General features: G+C 41.6%; 3 protein-coding genes and 1 non-coding gene across 7 annotated transcripts in view; 3 read left to right on the forward strand and 1 right to left on the reverse strand.

Annotated features, from left to right (window-relative positions):
- The first annotated feature begins 622 nt into the window (after nt 1-622).
- Nucleotides 623-5364, forward strand: nkrf (NFKB repressing factor). Its single transcript, XM_068715117.1, has 3 exons — nt 623-1027; nt 1440-1564; nt 2358-5364. Exons 2-3 carry the CDS (start codon nt 1462-1464, stop codon nt 4661-4663), a joined length of 2409 nt encoding a protein of 802 aa, XP_068571218.1. The 5' UTR covers nt 623-1027; nt 1440-1461; the 3' UTR covers nt 4664-5364.
- A 46-nt stretch (nt 5365-5410) lies between these two features.
- On the reverse strand, nt 5411-8871 carry ube2a (ubiquitin-conjugating enzyme E2A (RAD6 homolog)). The gene is made up of 6 exons (XM_068715119.1): nt 8689-8871; nt 7581-7661; nt 7370-7395; nt 6771-6860; nt 6592-6680; nt 5411-6428 (listed from the first exon to the last, which is right to left on the reverse strand). The coding sequence occupies exons 1-6, from the start codon at nt 8730-8732 to the stop codon at nt 6300-6302; spliced, it is 459 nt and encodes a 152-aa protein (XP_068571220.1). The 5' UTR covers nt 8733-8871; the 3' UTR covers nt 5411-6299.
- Nucleotides 8872-9574: 703 nt separating this feature from the next.
- Nucleotides 9575-9646, forward strand: trnae-uuc (transfer RNA glutamic acid (anticodon UUC)). Its single transcript has one exon. It is a non-coding gene; the product is annotated as a tRNA-Glu (tRNA).
- Nucleotides 9647-9886: 240 nt separating this feature from the next.
- elf1 (E74-like ETS transcription factor 1) overlaps nt 9887-23990 on the forward strand; it is a 38169-nt gene continuing 24065 nt past the window's right edge. For 2 of the 4 annotated variants that reach the window (XM_068715121.1, XM_068715122.1), the window contains exon 1: nt 9887-10604. The gene's annotated coding sequence lies outside the window, so the exon portion shown is untranslated. Of the gene's footprint in view, nt 10605-20085; nt 20389-23990 lie in introns of those variants that run through there. The other 2 variants (XM_068715120.1, XM_068715123.1) reach the window with 1 other exon arrangement.

The raw sequence follows: 23990 nt of genomic DNA on the forward strand, positions 1-23990 counted from the left end.
AGGACACCTAAGAGGAAAATGTAATCTAAAAATGTGTGTTTGTAACGCTAGGAAGAGCCGGTGTATATGAATTTGTAGGGTGAATTTATAGAATGGTTTAGATGAAGAAAATAAAAAAAACATAGAGGTACAGGGATGAAGAAGGGACCGGTCTCTCTCGGGACTGAGACAATCATTGTTGTTATTGTTGTTACTGTAAAAATAAATGATTATAGAAAATAGAATAGGTCATATGTGACATCAATCAAACATAATAAAAAGGAAATAACAACAACAACAACCAGAATTCCCGGGGACAGTATATAAAACCAGAAGACATTCATTCAAACAAATACAGTGTATTAAAGGATGGGCACAAATTCATTGTCATAGGCTTCTTGTTTCAGGAGAAAATAGTTTATATTGCTTAGTTTTATTCCCAAACATAATAAATAAGGGTTTTGAGTTATACAATTTGGATTTGTTGATATGAGATTTTATTAAATGAAAGATCAGGTACATAATATAATATTATTTTATTCCCATTACATTAATTTTAACCAAACAAAACCTTCTCTTGGCAGAGTGAGATCAGCAGCCCACTGGGCTTGAACTGTCCGGCGGCAAAGCATTGTGGGTCATCGCGGTGACAGACGCCATGATTTTTACTGTAGCCGCACCAGAAAATGGATGCTTTCTGCTAGTTAGCTAGTTGAATGGGTGTCTGAAGCTCCCAGGAGTTTTCTGCATCATCTCAACCCAACCTCGTCTCGGATATTACACCCAGAGGGCACAAACGTACATGTTTTTTTTTTTTTATCTGATATAAAACTACATGAGCAGGTTGTGGCAGCTGAAAGTGCAGCTGGGGTTAGCTAGAGGCTAGTTAGCAGCTAGCTGGCTAATGCTAGCAGCCACCACCGGGGGAGCCCATGCTAGCTAGCTAGCTAAAAGAGGCTAGCTACGATAATAAAAGCCGGTTGATCACACGAATACATGCTCTGTCGAAGCACAGATATACAAATCGGACCAACGGCTACACCGTAAGGTAGGAATTTGACGCAGCTAACAAGTCTTACATTTACATGTTAATACTTGTGTTTCTAAAACATGTTTACGTTAGAGAAATGAACTCTGTTGGCCTACTGCGTCATTCTGCCAGGGCCTTGTTTTGATGCGAAATGCAACTGTATTTCACCTCATTTAATATCTTAACTTGACTCTTGATTTCTAGTTGTACAATATATACATATATATTTTGTCCATGCACGTATCGTTAGTTTGTGTTTAAAGTCCCTGCATGCTGCTGGCCGGTGGTGTTTGTTTTCCACGGGATGTTTTGTGCCTTCATAGGCAGCATGGAGTATTAACTCTGTACGTCCAGATAGTGTGTGTGTGTGTGTGTGTGAATTTCATCCATTCATGTAATGTCTATCTCACATCTTTGGCCTCAATAACAGGTATGGCCTGGATTTGATTCGGATGGTGCTGGTGATGGCAGAAGGGACTGACACTGGCGAAATGCCCTCCTTTGACCCAAGTCCTAGTTCTGAAGCAAAAAAGAGACCCACTTCTTCTGATGGCAGTGAGTGTTGATCTGGGCTGTATAGTCTGCGTTTATTTATACATGTTTCCATTGCTGTGTTGTTCCCTACTGTTCGTGGTTCACTGTTACATCTTTATATCCAAATATGCCCAAATATATATATTTTATCACACTTGTATAACTACTCTTAGACATGGGAAAAGTTCCTTAATTGAGCAAAAAGGCTGATTTTCTTTTTTTTGGGGCAATCCAAACACATCGTAGATGCTGCAGTGATGAGTCAGAGGTGTGTGTCAGGGCTTCAGGTTGCAGCAATAAGGGCTCACAATGTTTAATTTTTTTAATTTTTTAACACTTAATGTTGTTATCCGGCTCTCCATATTTCTTGATTCCTCCAGCCTCTCTGTGGCTTCCAGGTGAAGCTCGTTCATATTCACTGAAAATAAACTTCTCTAGAAAGTTATAAAACACACAATATATGTAAACAAGTTATATAAACACACAATTTCCTTAAAACAGTTTGAAACACCAGTGAATTTTCTGGGCAGACAATATGGCCGACGTCTTAACGTTAGATATTCAACACCGGGGAAACATTGTCCTGTTCTCTGTAAATATGTGTGCACAACAGTCTCCATGTTAGAAGGAGCTACTCACTGTTAACTTTTCATGGGATTTGTTGACAATAATAAAAATATAGGCATTCACCAGACACCAGTCCTGCCACAACATCCCGTTTGAAGATCATCTTAGATGATGATTTATTTATTTGTTGTTTAAGTCAAATCAGACATTCTTTTTTTATTTTTTAACCTGTATTATGTTATTGCAGGAGACGAGCCCATGAGGAAAATGCCTATGTCAAAATTTGGTTCCAGACCTCGATTTGAGCCTGTGCACTTTGTGAGCGGTGGCAGCAGCGGAGGAGCCGGCGCTGACGAGAAGGAGAACGATAAGGAGCGCAGGAGGAGCGAGTCGTTTGGTGCGAGGCAGTGGGACTCTGAACACGCTTCCTACGGCGGCACCAGCAGAGCGCAGGGCTCCGCCTCCCTGAGGCCTGCGTTTGACAGAGTGCCATTGTACAATTCTGACTCTTGGGGTTCCCACAGAGACAGAGACAGGGAGACTTTTTCAGGTAGCACAAGTGGGTTGGGGTATGGAGGACGTTGGTCCACTTCAAACTTTATGGTGAAGACAGAGCAGGACTACTCAACCAAGTATGAAGCCCACTCCTCTCGAGGTTCAGACTCCTATCCTCAGCCCCAGAGGTACAACGGATACGGGGGAGCGAGCAGGTCAGGAGGCTGGGATTCAGGACGTCAGGGTTTGGGATACAGTCATCAGGACCGGCCGTCCTCCAGCAGGCCATTCAGCAGAGTCTACAACAGCCCAGGCAGGAGCAGCCCCATCACCTCTCAGTCGGTCTCTTCATCTCAGCCGGTTCCTATATCTCAGCCAACGTTGGACGAGAAGCAACGGCTGATTTCCAACGTAGCGTCTGCATTGGCTGTTGCGTTCAGGGACCCGATGTTCCTGACTGGAAGTGAATCACCAAACTATAATTTCATGTTGAGCCGCAGCATTCAGGCCTGCAAGACTAATCCCGAGTATATTTATGTCAACCTGAAGGACATTCCTCAATCCGACCTACCGAAGAACAGGAAAGTACCAACCGACGGCTACGCCTGTGAGTTGAGATGTCAGGGTGTGTATCTCGCTACCGGGTACTCCGGTAGTAAAAATGGAGCGAGGGACCGGGCCTCTGAGCAGGCTGTTAAGCTCTTCCTGAAAACAGTGGAGGTTCGTGTGGTGCAGCGCAAATACAGACACTCGGTAGTCAACGACATAGTCGTGTGCCAGATGCACAGCCCGACCCCCGGCTTTCTACCTGCACTCCGAAACCCAGAGGACAAACCGACGCCCAGCTCCAAGGGCCAATACGAGCCGGACAAACGGAAGCACTGGACCGAGTTTGTGGTTATGGACAACGCTCACGACGCCATCTGCATACTCAACAACTCTGCGGCTTTTAATCGCATGAAGATAGACTATAAGTTTGACCTGCTGCCCAACAACAGCGCTTGGCTGTGCAGTGTTTTCCTGCAGGGCGAGCTGGTGGCGCAGTCAACGGGTACCAAAAAGAGCTCGAAGCATTCAGCGGCTGAAGACGCTGTGAGGAAACTTCGGATGAACCAGGCGCAACGACAGCAGCAGCAGCAGCAGCAACAACAACAACAGCAGCAGCAGCAGCAGCAACAACAACAACAACAACAACAACAACAACCGCAACAACAACTATCACAATACCCCAGAGGAAATAATCAATCAGATCCCAGTGGACGCTTTGGACAACAGGTTGGCAAAAAGAAGCATCTGAGTGAGTTGGTCATCCTGGAAAACTCTGACAATGCAATCTGTATCATTAATGACACGGCTCAGTTTAACAAAGTGACTGCTGATTACAAGTTCACGGTTCTGCCGGATCATCGATGGAGGTGCGAGGTTTACTTGGAAGGACAGTATGTAGCCGCGGGGATTGGGCCCAAGAAAATAGTGAAGCACATCGCAGCAAAGGAGGCCTTGACCACGTTGAGGCAGACCCAGGCCGTGGTCAAATCCAACCTTAGGAAGGAGGGTTACTGCGACGCCATATCACGATCCCAGATCCTGGCCCGCTCTGGTGAGGAAGCCATAAAGCAGGAGATTAAGGAGGACAACATAGGGAACCAGCTGCTCCGTAAGATGGGCTGGAAAGGAGGCGGTCTGGGCCGAGACGGGGAAGGTATCGCGGAGCCCATCAGAGTGAAGGAGCAGTTCTCCAGAGAAGGTTTCGGTTTGGACACGGACAAAACCGGAAACCAGCTCAGCAAGCGCGACATCGAGGACATCATTCGTACCTACGCCAGTTCGGACCGTCAGGACGATCTTCGGTTCTCCACCGACCTCACCAACGACGAACGCAAGCAGATCCACCAGATATCTCAGAAATACGGCCTACGGAGCAAGTCGTACGGACAGGGACGCCAACGGTTCCTCGTCGTCAGTCGCAAAGTGCACAAAGACCAGCTCATTGGTCAGCTTCTACAGGAGGGCCAGGTGGGACGCTACGAGCTCGTGAAACCTCAGGCCATTCACTGATGTGCATGCAGGGCAAAAATACAACAAAACAATGGACATCCATTTAGACTTCAGTACAAGTCACACTCGAGTGTAAATGCCGTGTTTCTACTTGTATGTGACAAACTTACAACACACATTAATAAAAGAGAATCCTTCAGGGATCACCTGTGGTTTCTGCATTCCTTTGCCATGCAATATACTTCAGCTTTAGCAGGAGCTTTACAATAAGTTTTTCTTTTTTTGTCTCCTGCCATTCCACGTCTTCTATTTGTTTAACTTTTTGCACAAGCTTCAGTACTTTGTGGTATCATGTTCTGATGATGTTCCAGTTACTTTAGGAATTAAGAGGTTTTTGTCACCAAGATCCACTTTTTTGTTTTCTGGCTATTTTAAGGAACTTTGCAGAAAATGCAGCTTGTCACTGCTCGTTGTGGAACATTGTTGACAGTCGACTCATGAGAGGCATCAAACTGTAGCCAGATGCTCATATCGGTCTCAATGTAGTGATGCGTCTCTATCTCTCTACCAGCAACGCTGTCTGCTCCTTCAACACCTGGATTCTACAAAAAACGATCCGCGTCCATAATCACAAACTCTTCTCATGGAAACTGTAAGCTGTGATCTTTGTTAAATGTCGGATGTGTTGGTTTATGTGAGTACAGTTAACTTGTCTGCTTGTTTTCACAGCTGTAATGAATAAATCTGAACTGATGACATCAGATGGATATTTTTGTGTTGAGTTAAAAAAGCAACAAAGACGACTGATGTATATTTATTATTTTATTTACAAGAAAATGTACATGTTTGTTACATGGGTTACCAGTGCAAAGTTTTATAATCTGAAAACAGACACCATCCTGTTGTGAAACAGTGTTGTCAGCCTGTTATGTCGGCTGATGTGTAAGATTGTAAAATAGCATAGAAATGTTCTCACACAGCCTTTAAATGTCAGTATTATGAAACTCTGTGCGTGAAACAAAGTGAAGTGCCCGGAAAGGGAACTAAAATATCTTGTTTCTGTGTTGAAGCAGGGCATCTATGTATTCACCAATTTCTATAACATTTTTTTTTTAAAACTCAAACGCATGGCGTTACAAGAACAATGACCCCCAAAGGCAGCTGTTGAGCTGGATGGATGTCCGTGCCGGCTTCGTTTTCTATCCCTCTCACAGGCATTCAAAAGACAGACAGAAAACCAAAAGCAGTGAGGCCACTAAAAAAAAAAAAAGCGCAACACCCATGATTTTTTTTTGTAAATATGTACTGTCGGTATCTACACAGCAAACCACACAGCAAGCACATCAAATGAACTGTCACTGTGTCATCCAACCAGTTTAAAATAAACCGGTAGAAAAGTGACAGACTGGCAATTGCCTTTTTTATTTTAAAGAAACAAGTCGGTGCATGTAGCAAGTAACCCAGATATAACAAGGTACATTTACTTTGAACAAACATACGCTATAGCCCAACACTAGCATTCGGCAGGAGTGAATGCCACAACACAACAGCATACAAACGTAGCAACAGTTATGGGACAAATATATTGAGAAGGATTTTAAGATTTTATTTCAGTGAGATCAGCTGTTTTTCTTGATCGGTGATTTCTTGATTCGGGGCCGGAACACTGTTCATACTCGAACGATAACAACGGGGGTCAACAGTCACGCCAACTCTGTTCAACAATAGCAGAAACCCTCTTCTCGTACTCCCGCTTGTTTTCTTGGTACAGCTGGGCTGCTTGGCTGTTGGCTGGACTGTTTGGGTTTGGCTCATCCAGTAAAGACTTGAAATACACAAGAAAACATGTTTCAAATGAAGCTTTATGACATAACAGGCAGTCATAACGAAGAATTACTTGTGGCTATTATTTCTCTCTGTCACTTCAACTAATCCTAATTTGCATTGGCACATAATGTGTTTATCTGCGTGAAGGAACGTTAGATTACCTGTATTGAAGTTAAGATTGAAGAGACATCATAGGTTGGACTCCAACGATTCTGAAGAATATCTAAACATATGCTTCCATCTGCATACACTGCAAAGAGGAGCACACACATAAGGGATACGGGTAACAAAATGTAATTTATGCAATAGAAATTGTTGGCGCTGGATATTACGAACATACCATTTGGATGAAACATTTTTGAGACAAATCGCACTGTTGGAGGTTTATTTGGATATTCCTCTGTGAATTCAATGGTAAGTTTGAAGGTTCCTGGAAGTCAGAAGAAACGGCATTGTATGAATTGAGGTACATCAACTAGTAACGATAACAGTGTTACAGTGCATTACAGTAATCTAGCCAACTAGTAAATGCATGTGTCAATTTGATCTGGTGATTTTGATACGACACTCAAAAGCGAGACTACATAATTTTTGTAACTCAGCAGCCAAGTTAGTGATCAGAAACTGATTATTTTTGTGGAATTGAGCGGGTAAAGGAAAAGAGCAACAAAAGCTCTGAAGAACTAAAACTGGACTATTCAGGGTCCACAGATGCTGAAGAAGAAATAACTCCAAGTCAAAGGGTTACCTTCTTGGACAACTAGTATTGGTTTTGTAAGACAATTCGATAAAGTCGAGTGCAGTAAGTTATTAGTTAAAACATCTAATGCACCATCTAAAATCTACTCATTACCATACAAATCACTATTTAACTGTCCATGTCCGATATTAGGGTTGGAAACACATTATTTGGATGTAAAGAGCTTTAAGAGGACTTACCATCTTCAAAAGGCGTTCCCTCAGGTCTAAAAGAGAGGTAACAAAAACTGTCAGATCATCACTTACAAAAAAGATCAAATTAATTTTTCATACCCTAATTTGAAATACTCACAAAACCCACTGACACAAACTACAGTATTATCAGTGACTATTTCTACAAAAACAACTGATTACTAAAATGAATGTAATAGGTTTTAACAAATCAACTTACCCAAAAATGACTGCATTCCATACCATGATATTGTTTTCTGATGGTGCCCCACTAACTCCAGCTGGAGGATCCTCTTGCAGTCTAACAGATAGAATAAAAAAAACACAGGGTGGGCATTGGCTATGCTGAAGGAGGGCTGAGAGTTTGCAAATTTCCTAATGGTAAACACATATCAACACAGGAAACCTTAATATAATGCTGATTACTCTTCTGAAATGTCTGTTTTGGTAATATAATGATATAAATCATACTGTTGTGATATTGTCAAGTGAGAAATATAGTTGTCTATAGTGCACTGTCCTATCTCAGTGAAAATAAACAATGGCTCTACCTGCTTGGTTATTCCAGCCAAGTTCTTAATGAATGTTTATTCAAGTTCAGCCCTTTAGTCACGTTGTCAGAGAAATACTGTGGTGATCGATTTAGACTGTGGGTTAACTCTTAACCTCTGTCTGTGACCATCAGCTCTGTTTAGTAAGAAAATACTGTAGATAAGAAACTACGTGAAGTGTCTGTAGATTGTTAGTGACTGCCTGGCAGATGGTTGCTTATCCTCAGGCTTAGATAGTGATTTATCAGGGCTCACTTGATCACTGTGTATTTGGACAGGGTTCATCTACCTTTCCATCTGCCTGTGAAGGGCCATCTGGCCAATGAATTGAATTGCATTGTCAATAACCCAGTTACAAATACAGACCAGTGGGCCCACACATGTCATGTATGACCATAACCACTAACAGTTTCGGGGAAGGCTCGAATATCATGTTACAGTGTCTAAAACATCGACACACGACATCTATCTCCACGAGCAGTGACCATGAATTGCACAACACCACCGTTGCTAGTCGCTGTCTTGCCAACGCTTGTCACCAGTAACGTTATTATCGTTACCTGTTAATCTGTCATTAACTAGTTTACACTACCCAAAACTATCATTAAGTACCCTCACCAAAAACGCGATTAGAATCCCCCAGTGTTTATATGTCTATTTGTAGTATTAAAGTTGTAGTTCAGAATGCCGCTATGGGCTAAAGCTAGCAAGCTAGTCTTAGCTTGTTAGCTTTAGCTTACGCTACAGCTACTTCGCTGATGTTTTCCTTTCGCCTACCGTTTAAAATCTCTCATTAAACGTCGTCTTGCTGGAGTTGACATCCTGTTGACACGGAAACCTAAACCCTTGGCATACACGTAAATGGGTTATGTGTCGGGAAATATATATATTTTTCTCTCGATGTATTATTTTAACTCCTAACTGACTAGCCAACCATTGCTAGTTTGTCAAATATTTGGCTGCCTGTGCTAGTCTAAGGGCGCTACCACTCAGACTAGAAAGAGGAGGGGTACTTTCATCGACTGGCTGTAAATTGGTGAGCTGTAACAGCCACACGAACACACGTTAACCGTATCACTGAACGTAGTGTTGTCGAGTTGACCTGTTTATTTGTGTGAACCAGTTTCAGGTCATACTTTACACAGCTAAAGTATTTTTTATACAGCGGACAGACCCCCGTCGTTACACTTGTTCAAGTCGATAGACAATGACGTCATATGTTTAGCACCCATATTTAGTTTGTTTTGGAGTACTGTAGCAATTCGTGTGATTTTAAGGTTTTTTATCCCTCCTTTGTTCGTCATATTCATTTTTTTTCTTTGCAAATTTGTCAATTAATTAAATATTCAGTTCTACTTTGGGTATAACCAGTAATCGTTACCAACTCAAGGTATTTATGGCTGACGTCCTGTATTCAATCAACAGTAACAGTTAAAGACCACTAGATGGTACCTAGCCACCAAGTGTTGTAATTTACACGACAAAGCGATCAAGAAAAAGATAAAAAAAAACATGATTGGCTTTAATGTAACGTGTACTATGCACGTGTAGCTATCATGGTAACCACAGTTCGTTGACTTATCAAAACATTTTAAAACCACTAAACAATCGATTATATAAATATAGGATAAGTGAATAAGGATACACTGTACCTTGACATCTTTCCCATATGGTCTAGCGGTTAGGATTCCTGGTTTTCACCCAGGCGGCCCGGGTTCGACTCCCGGTATGGGAACGCACTTTTGCCCATGTTTCAAAAGATAATTCCTTTTTGTGCGTTTGACCATCCCATATATATAACATATATAACATCACATCATTATTGATGAATGGTGAGTGTATTTTAGGCTATTTGCTACATCTATCGCAATTCACGCTCGTCCTTTTCAGGGACTCTTACGTTGCTTTAGACCCCGCCCGTTAAGAAGTTATCCTCGATTGCTCTCATCTCACAAGGGCTTGGACCTTCCCGGAAGATGCCCATTTTCACTTTTATCTCCCCATGCTAACACTTATCGTAGTCTAGTAGAGGAAAACAAACTCGTTTAAAAAAATAACTCCAACGCAAGCTTGTAGCCTACAAACGCCTTTTTTCGTCCGCAACTTAATTTGACCAAATCGCGTTAAGATGTTGACAAAATTGCCTTTAAAGTGACACCTGTGACCGAGTATCGGTTTAGATACCAGTTTGTTTAATGGTTAGCGATGGATTACATGTAAATAATATCCTACTAATATTAAGAATAAAATATCTATTTGATCATTATTTACATTTTAAGCAATAGGGCATGGCGCGACCACTTCTTTTTGTTTTTTCATAACGTCTTTTTATCCACCCTCGTCCCTCGATCCCATATTGCTCAACTGAGACCACCGCTCCTGATTCCTTCTTACTACTACGAGGCTACAGTCAGCCAAACTCTGGTGCCGGGCCAATCATTTCCCAGGAAAATGTGACTGTTAGGAATTCCCCACGCATCAGCCCCTGTCGAGGAAAAAACTGCAACCTTGTGTCAGAAAGCACACGGACGCAGCAGGATGGTAAAAGCCGACGGGTGAGTGTGGGATGATGGAGCTACAGTACCGTTTGTCTCACCTTTAACGACACCGTGTTTTCATGAGGACAGAGGATAACCACTTCCTGTTAACATGAGCCCAGGACATATGCTCTGCTGATGACATCTTCTACCAGGGTGAGTCCACAGTATGTTTTATACTTACTGCTTACTTTTCTTGTAGCCTTAACTAACAATGTAGGCCTAACTTTCTGTATGTGTACTGGGCCTATGTGAGGACCCTTTGGAGTTATGTTGATTACTACATTTGTTCCTGGTGCTTTTCATGTGAAATGACTTAAAGCTGATAATGGCTTGTAGAATATTACAGCAGTTTTGGTATTTTTATTGAGACTTTGCCTACACTCAGTACACAGAAGGTGATCACACTGCAGCTAAAGAAGCATGACTGAACTCATATGATGATAGTACTGTTCTCTGGGATACATGGCCTTCAGCCTACTACTCCATTTCTGTGTCTCCCCTTTGTGTCGGTTATCATGTGACTGCACTAGTGTGTGTGTGTGTGTGTGTGTGTGTGTGTGCTGAAAATCTCAACAATTAAGTGCTTCAGAGATGCCCCCTTTAATAGCCACCCATTTGTACATATTAGATAGACATCAAGAGGAATGTCGGTACAGTTTGTAGTGCTTGTTTGTGTTCAGAGCTTTAATACTAATACTTAATATGAACAGAGAGCTCTCATTTAGTCCTACATAGTCTGACATATTGTAAGTCTTCACCCTGATGCCAGGTGTAGTCTCTTCTACAAAACAGTGAACCTTGTTAATCTACTGTATTTACAAGCCCTCATAATTTTAACATGGTCAGATGTTCGGCCTCTTATTAGAGTTAATTGGTTTTTGAGCTGGAGTGTTCAATCAATGAATCCATTGGTTGATCGATAGCATAAAGACTAATCATTCAGTTTGTCTGTTTTTTACGCGAAAATGCCAAAATTTCACTAGTTCCAGATTCTAAAATGTGGATATTTTCTTTTCTTTTAAGTCTTCAACTATAGTAAACTGCTTGTCTTTTTGTCTCGGACTGTTGGTTGCATAAATTAAGCCATTTTTATATGTCAACTTGGGCTCCCGGAGATTGTTTTAGTCATTTTTTTTAGCTATGTCGAGATATTTTCCCATAATCCGACTCCACCGTGAGTCACTCACTAAATTGAAGAGGCCTCAGACTGAATATATCCACTAAAATAAGAGAGAGTTGCTTTGAGAGTGAGTCTGAAATACTCATTGAGCTTCCTCGGAGGACAAATATAAATCCTGTTTTTCCCCAATTTCTCCAAAAATATGTCTGCAATTCCTGGCAAAAGGTTGTTTTTTTTCACCGTAGTACAGTTGATCAACTCAATTTTGTGGCAAGTCTAAATGTTTGCCAGATGTTTACATTTTTCAGTTAAGATGCTCGTATCATGGGACGGACGAACACAGTCTCATTGGTCGACTGCAGTTGCTCCCTTCAGAAGAGGCGGCTGTGACGCAGAGGGAGGCGAAGAGTTACGAGCTCTTAGCTTGTCCGTCCCACTAGAGACGGGACCAGCTGGACCCACCAACCCTTTCACCCACCCCGCTCTCCCCTTACAATATCCCTATGGTGGGAACACGGGCAGAGGCTCATGGATAACTGGAAACTTCAATCCACTGAAATCAATTATCCAGAGCGAGACTTTCCAAAAATACTCCAGTGTGGAGATCTTCGAGCACGTTTTCCTATATTTTAGAAACATCCTGCCGTGCTTCTGTCCACACATTTAGCCTCTCTTTCCTCTCTGCTTCGGTAGCTTGAATTCTGTACAGGCTGTGAGTGATATGGGGTGTGTGTGTGTGTGTGTGTGTGTGTGTGTGTGTGTGCACACTGCAGACAGAAGACTGTGTGGTTGAGGTTAAAGCAGTTCCCGGTAGCCTTCTTATCCTGTGACAGTGATGTCACCATCAGCAGTCTGACCCAGGGCAATAATGGAGAGCCTTCCTGTGCTGTTCTCCCTCCAGTGACGAGGAGCTCCTCAGACATTAGACACTTGTTATTGCCCAAGACGTACCCGCCCGCCTTAATGGGCTGCTGGATATTGATTCGGCTACACAAAAAGAAGATCTGAGCTTTCATCCTATTTAGAAAGCAGCTCTACAGTTTCACAAAAGCTTTCAGAGTGGCCTTGCAAGAGACTGGCAATCTTTTGGAATTTGGCGCATGTGGTAATCTTAAAAAACAGGTTTACAACCCTGTAACCGTGTTCAGAGATATTTTGAGTATTTATGAACTATTGTGACATTGTATAACCCATAGATTTAAAACAAATAAAGTGTACTTACTTGCTTGCAAGTTTAAAACGAGTGAAAAACATTTTGTAAAGCCAGCATCTGTAAGCACTGACATTCTCAGGTGTAACTTAGTGTAATTTGGTGATTTAGGTATAACCACAAGATGGCAATGTTCTTTTGCTTCGACTAAACAAACAATCACATGAGATGGCTGACACCTCAAATGACTTGCAGAAATGCAGGAAACGACCTGTGAAAAGAGAAATAAAACTTGAACTTCCCCTTTCTTACGGGCAGAAATAAGACCTCATGTTGGCCTGCTTTCTGTTGAGGGCTTGCAGAGGAACTGCTGTTTGCAAAGTTCCTGAATCGTACACCGCTGTTTCTCAACCTCAGACTTTTGACACCTGAATATCACCTTGTCGGACATGTTTGATTGCGGCAGTAAACCGCTGCCACTGGACCTGACGTCAGAGAGAAAGGAGAGTCGAGGGGAAATTCCACCTGTAGCCCCACTCTGCTCTCATGCTGCCTGTCTCACAAGCATGTGACTTGGACGAGTCATCGTGGCCTGAGTTTCTCCATGAATTCGGGCATTGTCATGATGTAATGCAGCGTTCCAGTCGAGCTATTTTTAGTATGCAAAAGAGGACAACGTGACTTTGTTTTTGAAGTATGTCGTTGTGTAAATGCAGTGTTAAAGTTTAGTTGTTTCTTTTTAATTAAAACCAAATCAGACTGATTCAGGTGTTAGAAAACAAACTGATAAAAGTAATATAAAATACTGGCTTCAGTAGTGAAGAATATTTATTTATAAAGTATTTAAAAAATTACAAACTGAGGCAATAATAAAGTCTTTGTGGTGATAATCAAGTGAGAATAGACTGTATTCGTCTAAAAGCGTTCGGACTAGCTTGACATTTTGGGAAATACGCTTATTACCTTTGTTGCAGAGATGGTGTATTTCCCAAAATATCAGACTAGTGCTTTGAATGAAAATTGAAATTGGACATCACATTAGATTATGTTGCTCCAGATACCAGGGAAAGTAAGAAACCCTTTAGCCGCTGTACACTTTGCCTGCAGGAAGAATTACTGTAGGATGAATCAAAGTATAACGTGTCCACTCCGGCATCATGTTGACATCATGAGATTAGTTAACCGCATTACTTTGATATTTTTACGGGTCCATGTAAGCACACAGTGTAGTGAGCTGTATCACTGATGTACGTGTAATTACGTTAAGGAGTGATGGCTCGGGTTGTAGTGTCCTACGTTACGGTATAGTTTGACCACACAAAGTAGCTCCAGACCAAAATAGAAACTGGCTCAGCCTGCAACTTTGGCGCATAATGATATTTCACCCTGTCATTTTTCATGTCTCTTGGAGCTAATGAGGTAGCAGTGAGTGGTTCACGGAGGCCTTTCATGAGTCAGCTCAGCCAGTGGTGCTCGGATTCAAAGAGTGAGCTTTGCTCGAAGAAGCCAAAGGATCTTTTCCTCATTCAACTTTCAACAAACTCTTTCAACAAATGTGACTAACACAGGCGAAGACAGAGTTGACAGAATCTGCAGCGAGCTCAGGCAGTTCATCGTATCTGCTGAGAGGCGAGTGTCTGTCTTCACTGACAGTAATTTTTTATTTATTTTTTTCCCTTTTGGGTTAATTTCAAAGTGACAGGCATTCCTCAGGCTGGTTAAATTATTTAACTGCATGCAGCCAATGGGTATTATAATCTAGGCCCTGAGTGACAGAGCAATATGCTCTTAGGGCCTCATGGCATTTTATTAATAATGAGCTTGAGATAAACTAGAGCTCTCGGGTGAAAAGCTGCTGGCTGTTGGCGCACACTGGAGCACGCTATGCTCTTAGCCCCGAATTAGCCGGTGTGACACAGATGGACTTTTTTAAAAACCTCAGCGATTGTTTATGATAAGACGTCTGCGTGAGAAACAACAGTTATGTGGTTCGGTGACGTTGCGCAACAATGAATGCTTTCTGCCAGTATCTGACTGGAGGTAGCTGTTTACAGCCCACAGAGGTGTGATGTAGACGACCTGGATGGTTGGCCCGCTCTCTGTATTTAATAATTAATGAGCTGCAGTCTGTATGCGTGTATCTGGATTCGGCAGCAGTAGACGTAATGCGACTACAACAGCTAGCCCCTGCCTTGCTGTTCAACAGCTACTGAATGTCTCATCAGCACAGCAGACAGACACAGTTAGGTTTAAATCCGGTCCACAAATTATTTTATTTTATAGCAATTGCAAAAATAAACACTCAAACCGCAAAAGAGGATTGGACATTTGATTTGATATTTAGATTTTTACTAATGTGACTACTTCCTATCATAAAGCTCAGATTCTGAAGGAATAAAAGCTGCAATATTTTACTGAACAGGAGGGAAAACATGTAAGTATGCACATAGTATTCAATACCTCACTGAATATTATCGGCCTGTGGTCTGAGCATTGTTCTCTGCTCCGAACTGCTCCTGAATCACTCACATCCAGTTGGATGAGCTGTTGCACGCTGAATGCTTTGGCTTCATAGCTGTACACCTACGCAGCTCTTTGTCGGGTCCGTCTGCACCACAGTCACACTCAGTCAGCACAATGAATCATGTTAGAGTCGGGATGGTCACTGTCCGAGAATGATGACGCTTTCTTTGCACTGTGAACTGTCGGTTTATTGAACAAACTCGTTGCAACAAGAAAGTTTGACCTTGACCAGCTGGCATGCTTTTGAATCATAAAAGCTGTGATATTTGTATAGCACCATGACTGCCTTCCCTTTTTCCAGAGAGGAGCTCAGTGTGTCCTCGGAAGTCCCCCCGGCAGATTAGGCCTATAGCAGCATATCTAGGGTCTGGACCAAGGCAAACCTGATCCAGCCCTAACTATAAGCGTTATCAAAAAGGAAAGTCTTAAGCCTCCTCTTAAATGTGGTGAGCGTGTCTGACCCCCGGACTGAAACGGGAAGCTGGTTCCACAGAAGAGGAGCTTGATAACTGAAGGCTCTGGCTCTCATCCTACTTTTTAAGACTCTAGGAACCACAAGTAATATGGTATTATAAGCTCCTTAAGATATGATGGTGCCCGGCCAATTAAGGCTTTGTAGGTGAGGAGAAGGATTTTAAATTCAATTTGTTATTTTACAGGGAGCCAGTGCAGAGAAGCTAATACAGGAGTAATATGATCTCTTTTCTCCGTTTCTGGTCGTACACGTGCTGCAGCATTCTGGATCAATGCTGAGCTCCAAGCCACGCAAATAATTCTGCGCGGCCTCCAAAGGCTCCCATATCTCATGCTGTCAAGGATCGTCCCAAAATCTTTGTCACACAGTACTCCGAAATAACTCTTTACTGAGTGATCTGGATTTTATGAGTGCAGTTATTGCTGGAGTGGTTTGTCAGGTACAACTTTGTAGGGCACACCGAGATAAATTGTGTCGCATGAATCAAGTTTGGGAGCAAAAATATGAAAATGCAGTGAGGACTAGTTGTGCTGTATTTGAGGTTGAGGGATCCATTTGCTAAACTTTGACCCATAAAATAAACATTCTTGCTGATATAACATGTATTGTCATAGACATGTGTATAGTAAGCTGAATGAAATTCTGTCATGTTAATATAATAATAATAATATTATAATGTGAATCTAGCGACTCAAAATGACATTGGGATAAACAAGCAGAAAGATTAACAGCATGTAATTATCTAGATCTTATGTCCCTCTTTTGGGTTAAAGGGAATTCACTGACAAAGGCCTTAACCACAGCAGCTCTGTGGTGTCAAGTATTGCTGTGCTCTGCCCTTTAATGGGGAGATACCGCAGAATATGGGGCCTTTTTAGGGTTGGTCCCGTTGTGGTTGGCGTCTGTATGCAGAGCTAGCACAAAAGAGTCAAGATGTTTTTCATTCTTAGGCTGCAAAGGAAAGGTATGTCTTTCAGTGAGTCTACAGGTTCAATTGGCTCTGCACTGATGCCACAACATGACTGTTTCTTGATTGTGTTAATACACCGCCATTGTAGAAATAAAGGAAGAACACAATGCACTGTGTTAGACAGGTTTTTTTTGCGTTCTCACACTGCGGGCGGATTTTAATTGTATCCCACTGACATGTCATGAAGCACCAGCAATTTAAACATCTTCACTTTTATTGCTTTTTCCCCAGAGTGTAGATGTGATTTGTTGTGCAAATGTGGGTGAGTTTGCGTTCAGTATTGCAGAAGATAATTGGAAGGATTGTAAATTCTTTGGAGAGGATAAGTGCAAATAGTTTGTTTTTTTTGCTGCGTTCAGTAAAAAAACAACAACACAATAACACAATATTCACATTCATGATGCTTTAAAGTTTAGTCTAGTTTTGAGACCATGAATGAGCCTCTCCAAACACTGTAAACAGTGTAAGATGTGTGTCTAGTGTATTCTATAAAACAGTGATTTCAATGTTTCTGTGTCTGTTTTTGCCCAAACATCAACATTAAACATGTAAGTGAAGTTGAAGTTTGCTCCTTTCTCCTGTAAAAAGTGGATTTTTTCCTTATCTGACGCAAGAGTCAAAGATTAGAATAGAGCAAATTTGTCATTTTGTCATATATAAATAATATTGACCTAACGTGACATTTTCTTTTATATTGTATACTGTGCCTATATAACTTTGGTGTTTTTCAGACTTTAAATATATTAGATTAAATCCACAATGAATTGATTTGACATTTGCTTGATCAAATAATAAAGAAGTTCATGAAGTGTCTGAAATCACCAGAGCTTGAACTAACGTCAGGGGATTTCTTACGTTGTCATTTTATGATATGAAGCTGAAAAAGGCAAACAAATCCACAAATTTGCATTTGCAGGCTTTTGGAATGGCTGTTTGACATGTTGAATTGATTTTGAAAGACTCATAAAGAGTATATATATATGTATATATTATGTAATTATAGTTTATGTGTAGATAGATTGTAGAGATTCTCCCTCTGTCTTTCTCAGTGAGACCTTAACAGGTAATTCACGGACATTTAGTTAATTCACATTACTGTTGTTTCCCTAACCAAAAGCTACAGGGACAGCTCAGAAGATACTGGCTCCATAGACTGTATGAAATATGGATGCAGTTATCATGAACATGGATATTAGGTGTAGAGACCAAAACCATTTTTGTACCAGGTTGTAAACCTTTTTATTACTGCTGTAAAATTGGGTATTTTAACATGGGGCTCTGTGGGGATTGTCCCGCTTTTGGAGCCAGCCTCAACTGGCCATTTCAGGAACTGCAATTTTTGACACTTCCACGTTCGCTTTCATTTCCAGCACCAAGAGGTTTCCGCTTGATTGGCACACGTAGAGGAATAAATGTGCTCCTTAGTATTCATTGAAGGAGAGCCACGAGTTGTTTTTGATGCCGTGCCCTCTCGTCTTATTTGTTTGCTTCTCTTAAGAGACTTCCTGGTGGGGAAATATTTTTTTCGACACAGCTGATTACCCAACAATTAACAGATCACTGGAATGTAGCGCAGTCTCATTACGGGTCTCTTTTCTTTTCTCACTTCGCAAATAATTTGTGCTTCAGGAATCTAAAAGCGTATCGTCAGCGCTGCGGCTCTCTGAAGTTTCCTTTCCTTTGATGACTTTTATGTCTGTCAGAGTAGATACACAGTGTAAATATATAAATGGGATTTCTGGATCTAGAGTACGGGTGAATTATGGACCCAGAACATCATAAAGAGAGAGAAGTACCCTGTTCATAGTGGCAAGGTGGTGGCACACAATAGATCCATCACATCCATAATGTTGACAAGAATGTCCTGAATGTTCTGCAGCTGCTCTTTTGGGCCTTAGATGATATTTTAAAACCCTTTTGTTTGCCTGGAGATTTTGTTTATCTGTACGGCTTACACAAGGGGAGTAACACCACTTTTTCTCATATGCATGTGTGTGTGTTTGTATGTTTACATGGTTGTCCGGGATTTTAGCAGTGCTGCAGTGCATTAACCTTAAGCGTAAATATCACAAGAAGTTTCCTCGACTGCTTTCGGAGTTGTGGACAGTATTTCCAAGAGGCGGTGATGAATGGAGCTTGTTTGGTGTAACTTTCCCTCACAGCAAGGCTATCAATTTGCTCTGAGGCAAACAGATGCGTTCTGCTCTGAGCTGAACTACAGTGAACGGAGGCCAGGAAGAATTAATGTGATGATGAGAGCACTCGGTGCAGACCGAGATGGTGATTTGGGCGTCCGTGACAAACAGACCCCGCTGCAGTTGCAATTGAGTTTAATGGGTTCATTTTTTAAACATCAACCTCCATGTCCTGTGTCTGTTTATGTTTATGTTCTTTCCCAACAATCCCAATTTGAGGCAGGTTTTATTTACATATTTGACTGTTGAATGCACTTCGGTGCTTTTCAGTGGAAAGCATGTTTAAATTGATGCAGAGCCAAGAGTGTGAAGACACAAAGTGCTCAACGCTCACCACAGACCACCGCTTCCTGTGAGTGTCGTTTCTGATACATTCTTATCAAGTCTTAGCTGTATCTGTGTTCTCTAAACTTAACAAGACATGTGACAGAAAAAAATGATCGGTGACACCTACTGCGGCTGATCTGTGACACTTTCTGTATGTTTTAACATCTTAAATGTAAAACCTGAGACACGAAATACCTAGTGCTTGAGTTAAAAGTGCATTTGATGTTTGTTCACAGCAGGAACGTTGCCGTTATCATGATCACTGAATGTTGAAGTGGAGGAGGAGGGGGAGGAGAATGTTTTTTGGCCCTCTGAGGTGAAGCACTTGCTCATAACTAAACGCAGTCGACTTTACAGTTTGATTTCTTTGTACCTCCCACTGGTAGAAGTTGTTTTATGGGGCTTTCTACTGCCTGCAGAACAACTCCCCCACAAGTCAGCAGCTTAACTGGCTCCCTGACACGGCTAATAGACTCACAATTCATTGCAAATGTTTTAATGGGACACAAAGGGATGTGAACTTTACTTCTGAGCTGCCGTACAGATTTTAATAACCATGCCAGGCCCATATTGTATGGTCAAAGTCTAAAGTAAGTGCATACCTGTTCAACTGTTTACCTGCACCAGCAGCACTCCTCCGCCTCTGCAGGAGAAACCTGTCTATCGTCTTTCATGCTGTTTGAGGTGTGGCCCTCTGGTTGGACCTCTCTGCTCTCCCCTCCCCCGCTGAAGCATCGTCCAATCCCCGCCACACGTCAAACTCACCTGAAACGATTTGCATTCAGAGCCGATGCTTGCCGCTGATTGGCCAGGTAAAAGCACTCTGCCTCAGGGCTCCCTTACCAATGGTGGTAGGGCTGCGTGACTCATAGGGAGAGGACAAGTTGCTTCACTACACTTCTCCTTTTTCTGCTTCAAACAGCAGCCATTGCATTGTCTTTTTTTTCCTTCTCCCCGTCATCTCCAGTTTTGTTTTAGTCGCTGTGAGAAAGAGGTGTGAGGCTAGCCGGTGGTCCCCACCTTCAGACAGCTTTGTCCCCCTTCTGAACGCACCTTGGATTATTCCCCTTTTTGCCTTTTGTTGTCTGTTTTTCCTCTTGATTTTCATTGGTTACTGTGAGCGACACTTGTTCGGTTGCTATTATGGACATTGTCACCCGAATCCTGAGTCTTTGAGGTTAGTGATGAATACTTCTTCCCCGCCTCTTCACACTTGACGTATTTTGTTGTTTCTTGTTAGTAGAAACAAATGCCTTAAAATAGTTTTTCTGAGAATTTTTAAGTTTAAGACCCTAATCCTTTTGATCCTTATTTATTGAATTATTTGGGAGACAAGCAGCTAGACAGGTCGCCATACCTTTGGTTTCATCGTAGCATTTTCATTAGCACACTTGACAAGTTACGGTTTTGTTCAGGGAGCTTTAACAAGTCATACAAGTTGAATTGACATTTAGTTATGTTTTTTTCCCCATATAATGTTTTCTAAGCCTACTTCTATTACAAAATGTGTTCAAGGAAACAGCGAAACAGTATTAATAGTACTGTGAGTTTCACATATTTAGCTTTTATGTTGGGTTGCGCAGATCAAACCAGTTCTCTCAAACTGGTTTGAAGTTGACACTTTCTACGGCTTGACAACGCGGGCGATCAAGTAATGGGTTTGAGTTTCTGTGTTTGTGGTTTTAACAACTAATATGAATTGTCTGATTGTTGCTTTTCTTTTATGAATTGTTGCCTTATATGGTGTGCTGAAGCAAGGGCGGGAACCGTGTTTTGCAAGCCCCTTGACCAAGCCCACATGCACTTTTCATGGTGTAGTAATCTGTAATTACACATCATGTTGATGATGATGTTGATTTTGATCTGTGATCGCTTTCAACGTTTAATGCAGTCCTTATTGAACATGTCTAATGCTGCATCATTTGGCACAAAACCTGCTGTGGTTTTGCTGTTGTTTTGCTCTCCACAGTGTGGAACTTCATCTTCAGTTCATCAGAACAGAAGGTTGCTCATCTTGTAAAGTAGAGGCCCGCGGGGTCCTCAGTTCAATTCGGAGAGAAGTTTGGTCCCACAGTGTGTTGCTTCCTCTTTTATGCCCATATTAGTTGACCTTTCCGAAAGTCATTTTTTTTTCAACCATCAGCCAGTTAAATTATTCGTCTTCATGCTGGTGAGAATCTGTGTCTAAAAGTTGCTCAGTGCAGCAGAGATACAATCACACTTCCTGTTTCACCAGAAATCTACTCTGCACTTTTGTTGGGACCACATGAGAACACATACTTTATCAGTGAATAAACACGACTACAGTTTGAGAAGCATCTAGGTTTCACACCCACTTTTTATCGATTCTATCTTCAAAAGCCGCTGCAGCATGCAGTGAGCCCTGAACCAGTACAGATGTGATCCAATTTTGGTTGATTTTTTCTTACGAAGCCATATGCAAAAGCCCAAAGCTTGAGATTGTTTCATCGGTTCGGCATTCATAATTGATTTTGTTGACGTAATGTCTGCCGTAACGCGCCAACAGAGCCAAAACTGAGAACAGAGATCGCAGAGATACCAAATAGATATCTGTATACTTTAGGCTCAGTTACTGAACTATTATTAGCTTTGGATCAATTGGCCTTGAACTCTATTTGTATTTAGCACCTGCTGTAGTATCAACTCATGACGCAGTGAGTGAATAGCGCTGTTGTGTTGAGCAGGTGAGTTTGCATTTGACCTAACTCTTGGCGCTCTGTGCCCACCCTGATTTGGCTTGTAAATGAGGCCCTCGTGCCTCAGAGGATGAACTCATGCTGAAGGTGGTGTTTAGTGAGGCTTTGTGTGCGCCTCATTCAGAGGACATAGAGGCTGATGAAGAGACGAGGGGGGGCTGGACAGTAGTATCAGGTTGGCTCCTCTTTCAATACAAAGTCAACAAGTCTTGGCCTGTAATTAGATCATTAGACTTGGGCAAGAGGACGGAGGCGTTGCAAGAGAAGGGCATGACGAGAGGAGGAGGTGGGGAGGAGTTTATTACTACACTCCCAGCATGCCGAGATATGTAAAAGTGGAGGATTTATTCAGTTTTATGTTACAGGCACATGGTTCAAAGAGAATAACAGAGCCAACTGTGTATGGTCAGGTACAAACTGTTTTTTATGCCTTGAATTGAACAGACTGAGAACCAATAATGGTTAAATATTCTACTGATTGAATGTCAGTAGCATATACAAGCTTAAACTTGTTTGGTCTTAAAATAAAACAAATGGAGAAATCCTTAAATATATTAGAAGTTATAATTAATAGAATCTTTTAAACCAGAATGTCATGGTAATCCCTAATGCATTATTATCACCCATTTATTGAGGAGGATGCAGAAAACCAGTGGACTCATTGTGAAACTAGTATACACATGTCTTGTTTATCCACAGTCATTGTTTTTTATTAAAACTGCCTGGAAAATGTGAAAATGAGAAAGTGTCAGCACTCCTATGCTGTTTTGATGTTTTTATATTGCTGAAATAGATTTGCATTATGTTTCCATGTCAGTTTCTCCATTTCTTCTGAGACATTTTAATTTCCATGGCACTCTCTTTTTCTGGACTGGATGGAGACTTAAAGGTTGAAGAAGTGGGCTTGTGACGGGAAGTTTCAACTCCTGTGACCGGCTGGAAAAAACTGGGTGGGGAAAGTTAATGTGTAACACCCTCCTCTGCCCTTATGGCTACTATCATGGTGCCACTGAGCAAGGCACATACTGTGTCTCAAGGTGCTCCAGGCATAGCTACACTCAGCAGGCCAAAGCCACTTGTGCGTCTGTGTTAATAAATTGCAGGTCTACATTCAGGAAACCCTCCCTTGATAAATAAAGTGAAATTGATTGAGCAAGTCTCCCCGTGTTGCAACTGTCTCATACTAAGAGCATGCTGGGACTGGCAGAACTCAACAAGCCAGAACTGTGATCATCGCATCTGAACACAGAACCCAGTCCAGACAGATTTCATTTCAGAGTAGCAGGGATGAGACTTTCTTCCTCTTGTGTTTTTCCTCAGACTTATTTACTGAGAACTCGAGAAAGGATGTGATGTAATACTGGATTTTTCAGTGATTACAAAACTGATAGTGATGATCCAGAATAGTCAATGGTTGCCTTAGGTCTTTCAGACATTTAGATTTTTGCATTAGTGGTTGATGATGGTGAAGACTTTGAAAGCACTTTTGATAGTCCTTTGCACATTTTTGCTCTTATTTATCACATAAAAACTGCTTTAAATCCACTAGAAACTAAGGGTTTAAGAAAAATATCGATAAACTTCAGTATGATATTTAAAGAATTCTCAAAAACACTATACAATTTTAGTTAATAGTTTACATGCAAAGATTCGTGGCAGACAGTGTCTCAGATTGCTCAACAAGTAGTGCTATGATGTTTGATGTTACAGGGACTGTTAAAAATGCAAACATAGATCCAACTGATCTGGTGGCATAAAAAAGTTAACTTTTCCTTTTAGGCACATGCATGGTTTGTTCTTTGTACTTTGGCAGTTTTCCTTAAATTAAACAAAACACTTGCAGTGTATGGCCTTGCTTACAGTAATGCAATATATTGCAGTTTATTGAATCGTAACCCCTGTATGTATATGTATTGTATTGCCAGATTCTTGCCAATACACAGTCCTACTAGAAGCCTTAAAGGAGCTGTATGAGACTCAGAAGGAATGGGTGAAAGACAAGAGTGTCATGTTTTCAGACACAGAGAGAAAGAAAGGGAGAGTGAGTGAGTGAGTGTGTGTG

The sequence above is a fragment of the Cebidichthys violaceus genome, unplaced genomic scaffold (assembly GCF_023349555.1).
Source record: "Cebidichthys violaceus isolate CVI_PGR_0920_01 unplaced genomic scaffold, fCebVio1.0.p SCAF_2, whole genome shotgun sequence".
In the NCBI taxonomy this organism is placed as follows: Eukaryota; Metazoa; Chordata; class Actinopteri; order Perciformes; family Stichaeidae; genus Cebidichthys; species Cebidichthys violaceus.

Bases quoted from the DNA above. Each gene is read 5' to 3' on its own strand.
- nkrf (XM_068715117.1), top strand. From the start codon at position 1,462: ATGGTGCTGGTGATGGCAGAAGGGACTGACACTGGCGAAATGCCCTCC. The intron at 1,565-2,357 runs GTGAGTGTTGAT...ATGTTATTGCAG, and splicing joins ACCCACTTCTTCTGATGGCA to GAGACGAGCCCATGAGGAAA.
- ube2a (XM_068715119.1), bottom strand. From the start codon at position 8,732: ATGTCAACTCCAGCAAGACGACGTTTAATGAGAGATTTTAAACG. The intron at 6,861-7,369 runs GTAAGTCCTCTT...TCTGACTTCCAG, and splicing joins GGGAACGCCTTTTGAAGATG to GAACCTTCAAACTTACCATT. The intron at 6,681-6,770 runs GTATGTTCGTAA...TCCTCTTTGCAG, and splicing joins AAAAATGTTTCATCCAAATG to TGTATGCAGATGGAAGCATA.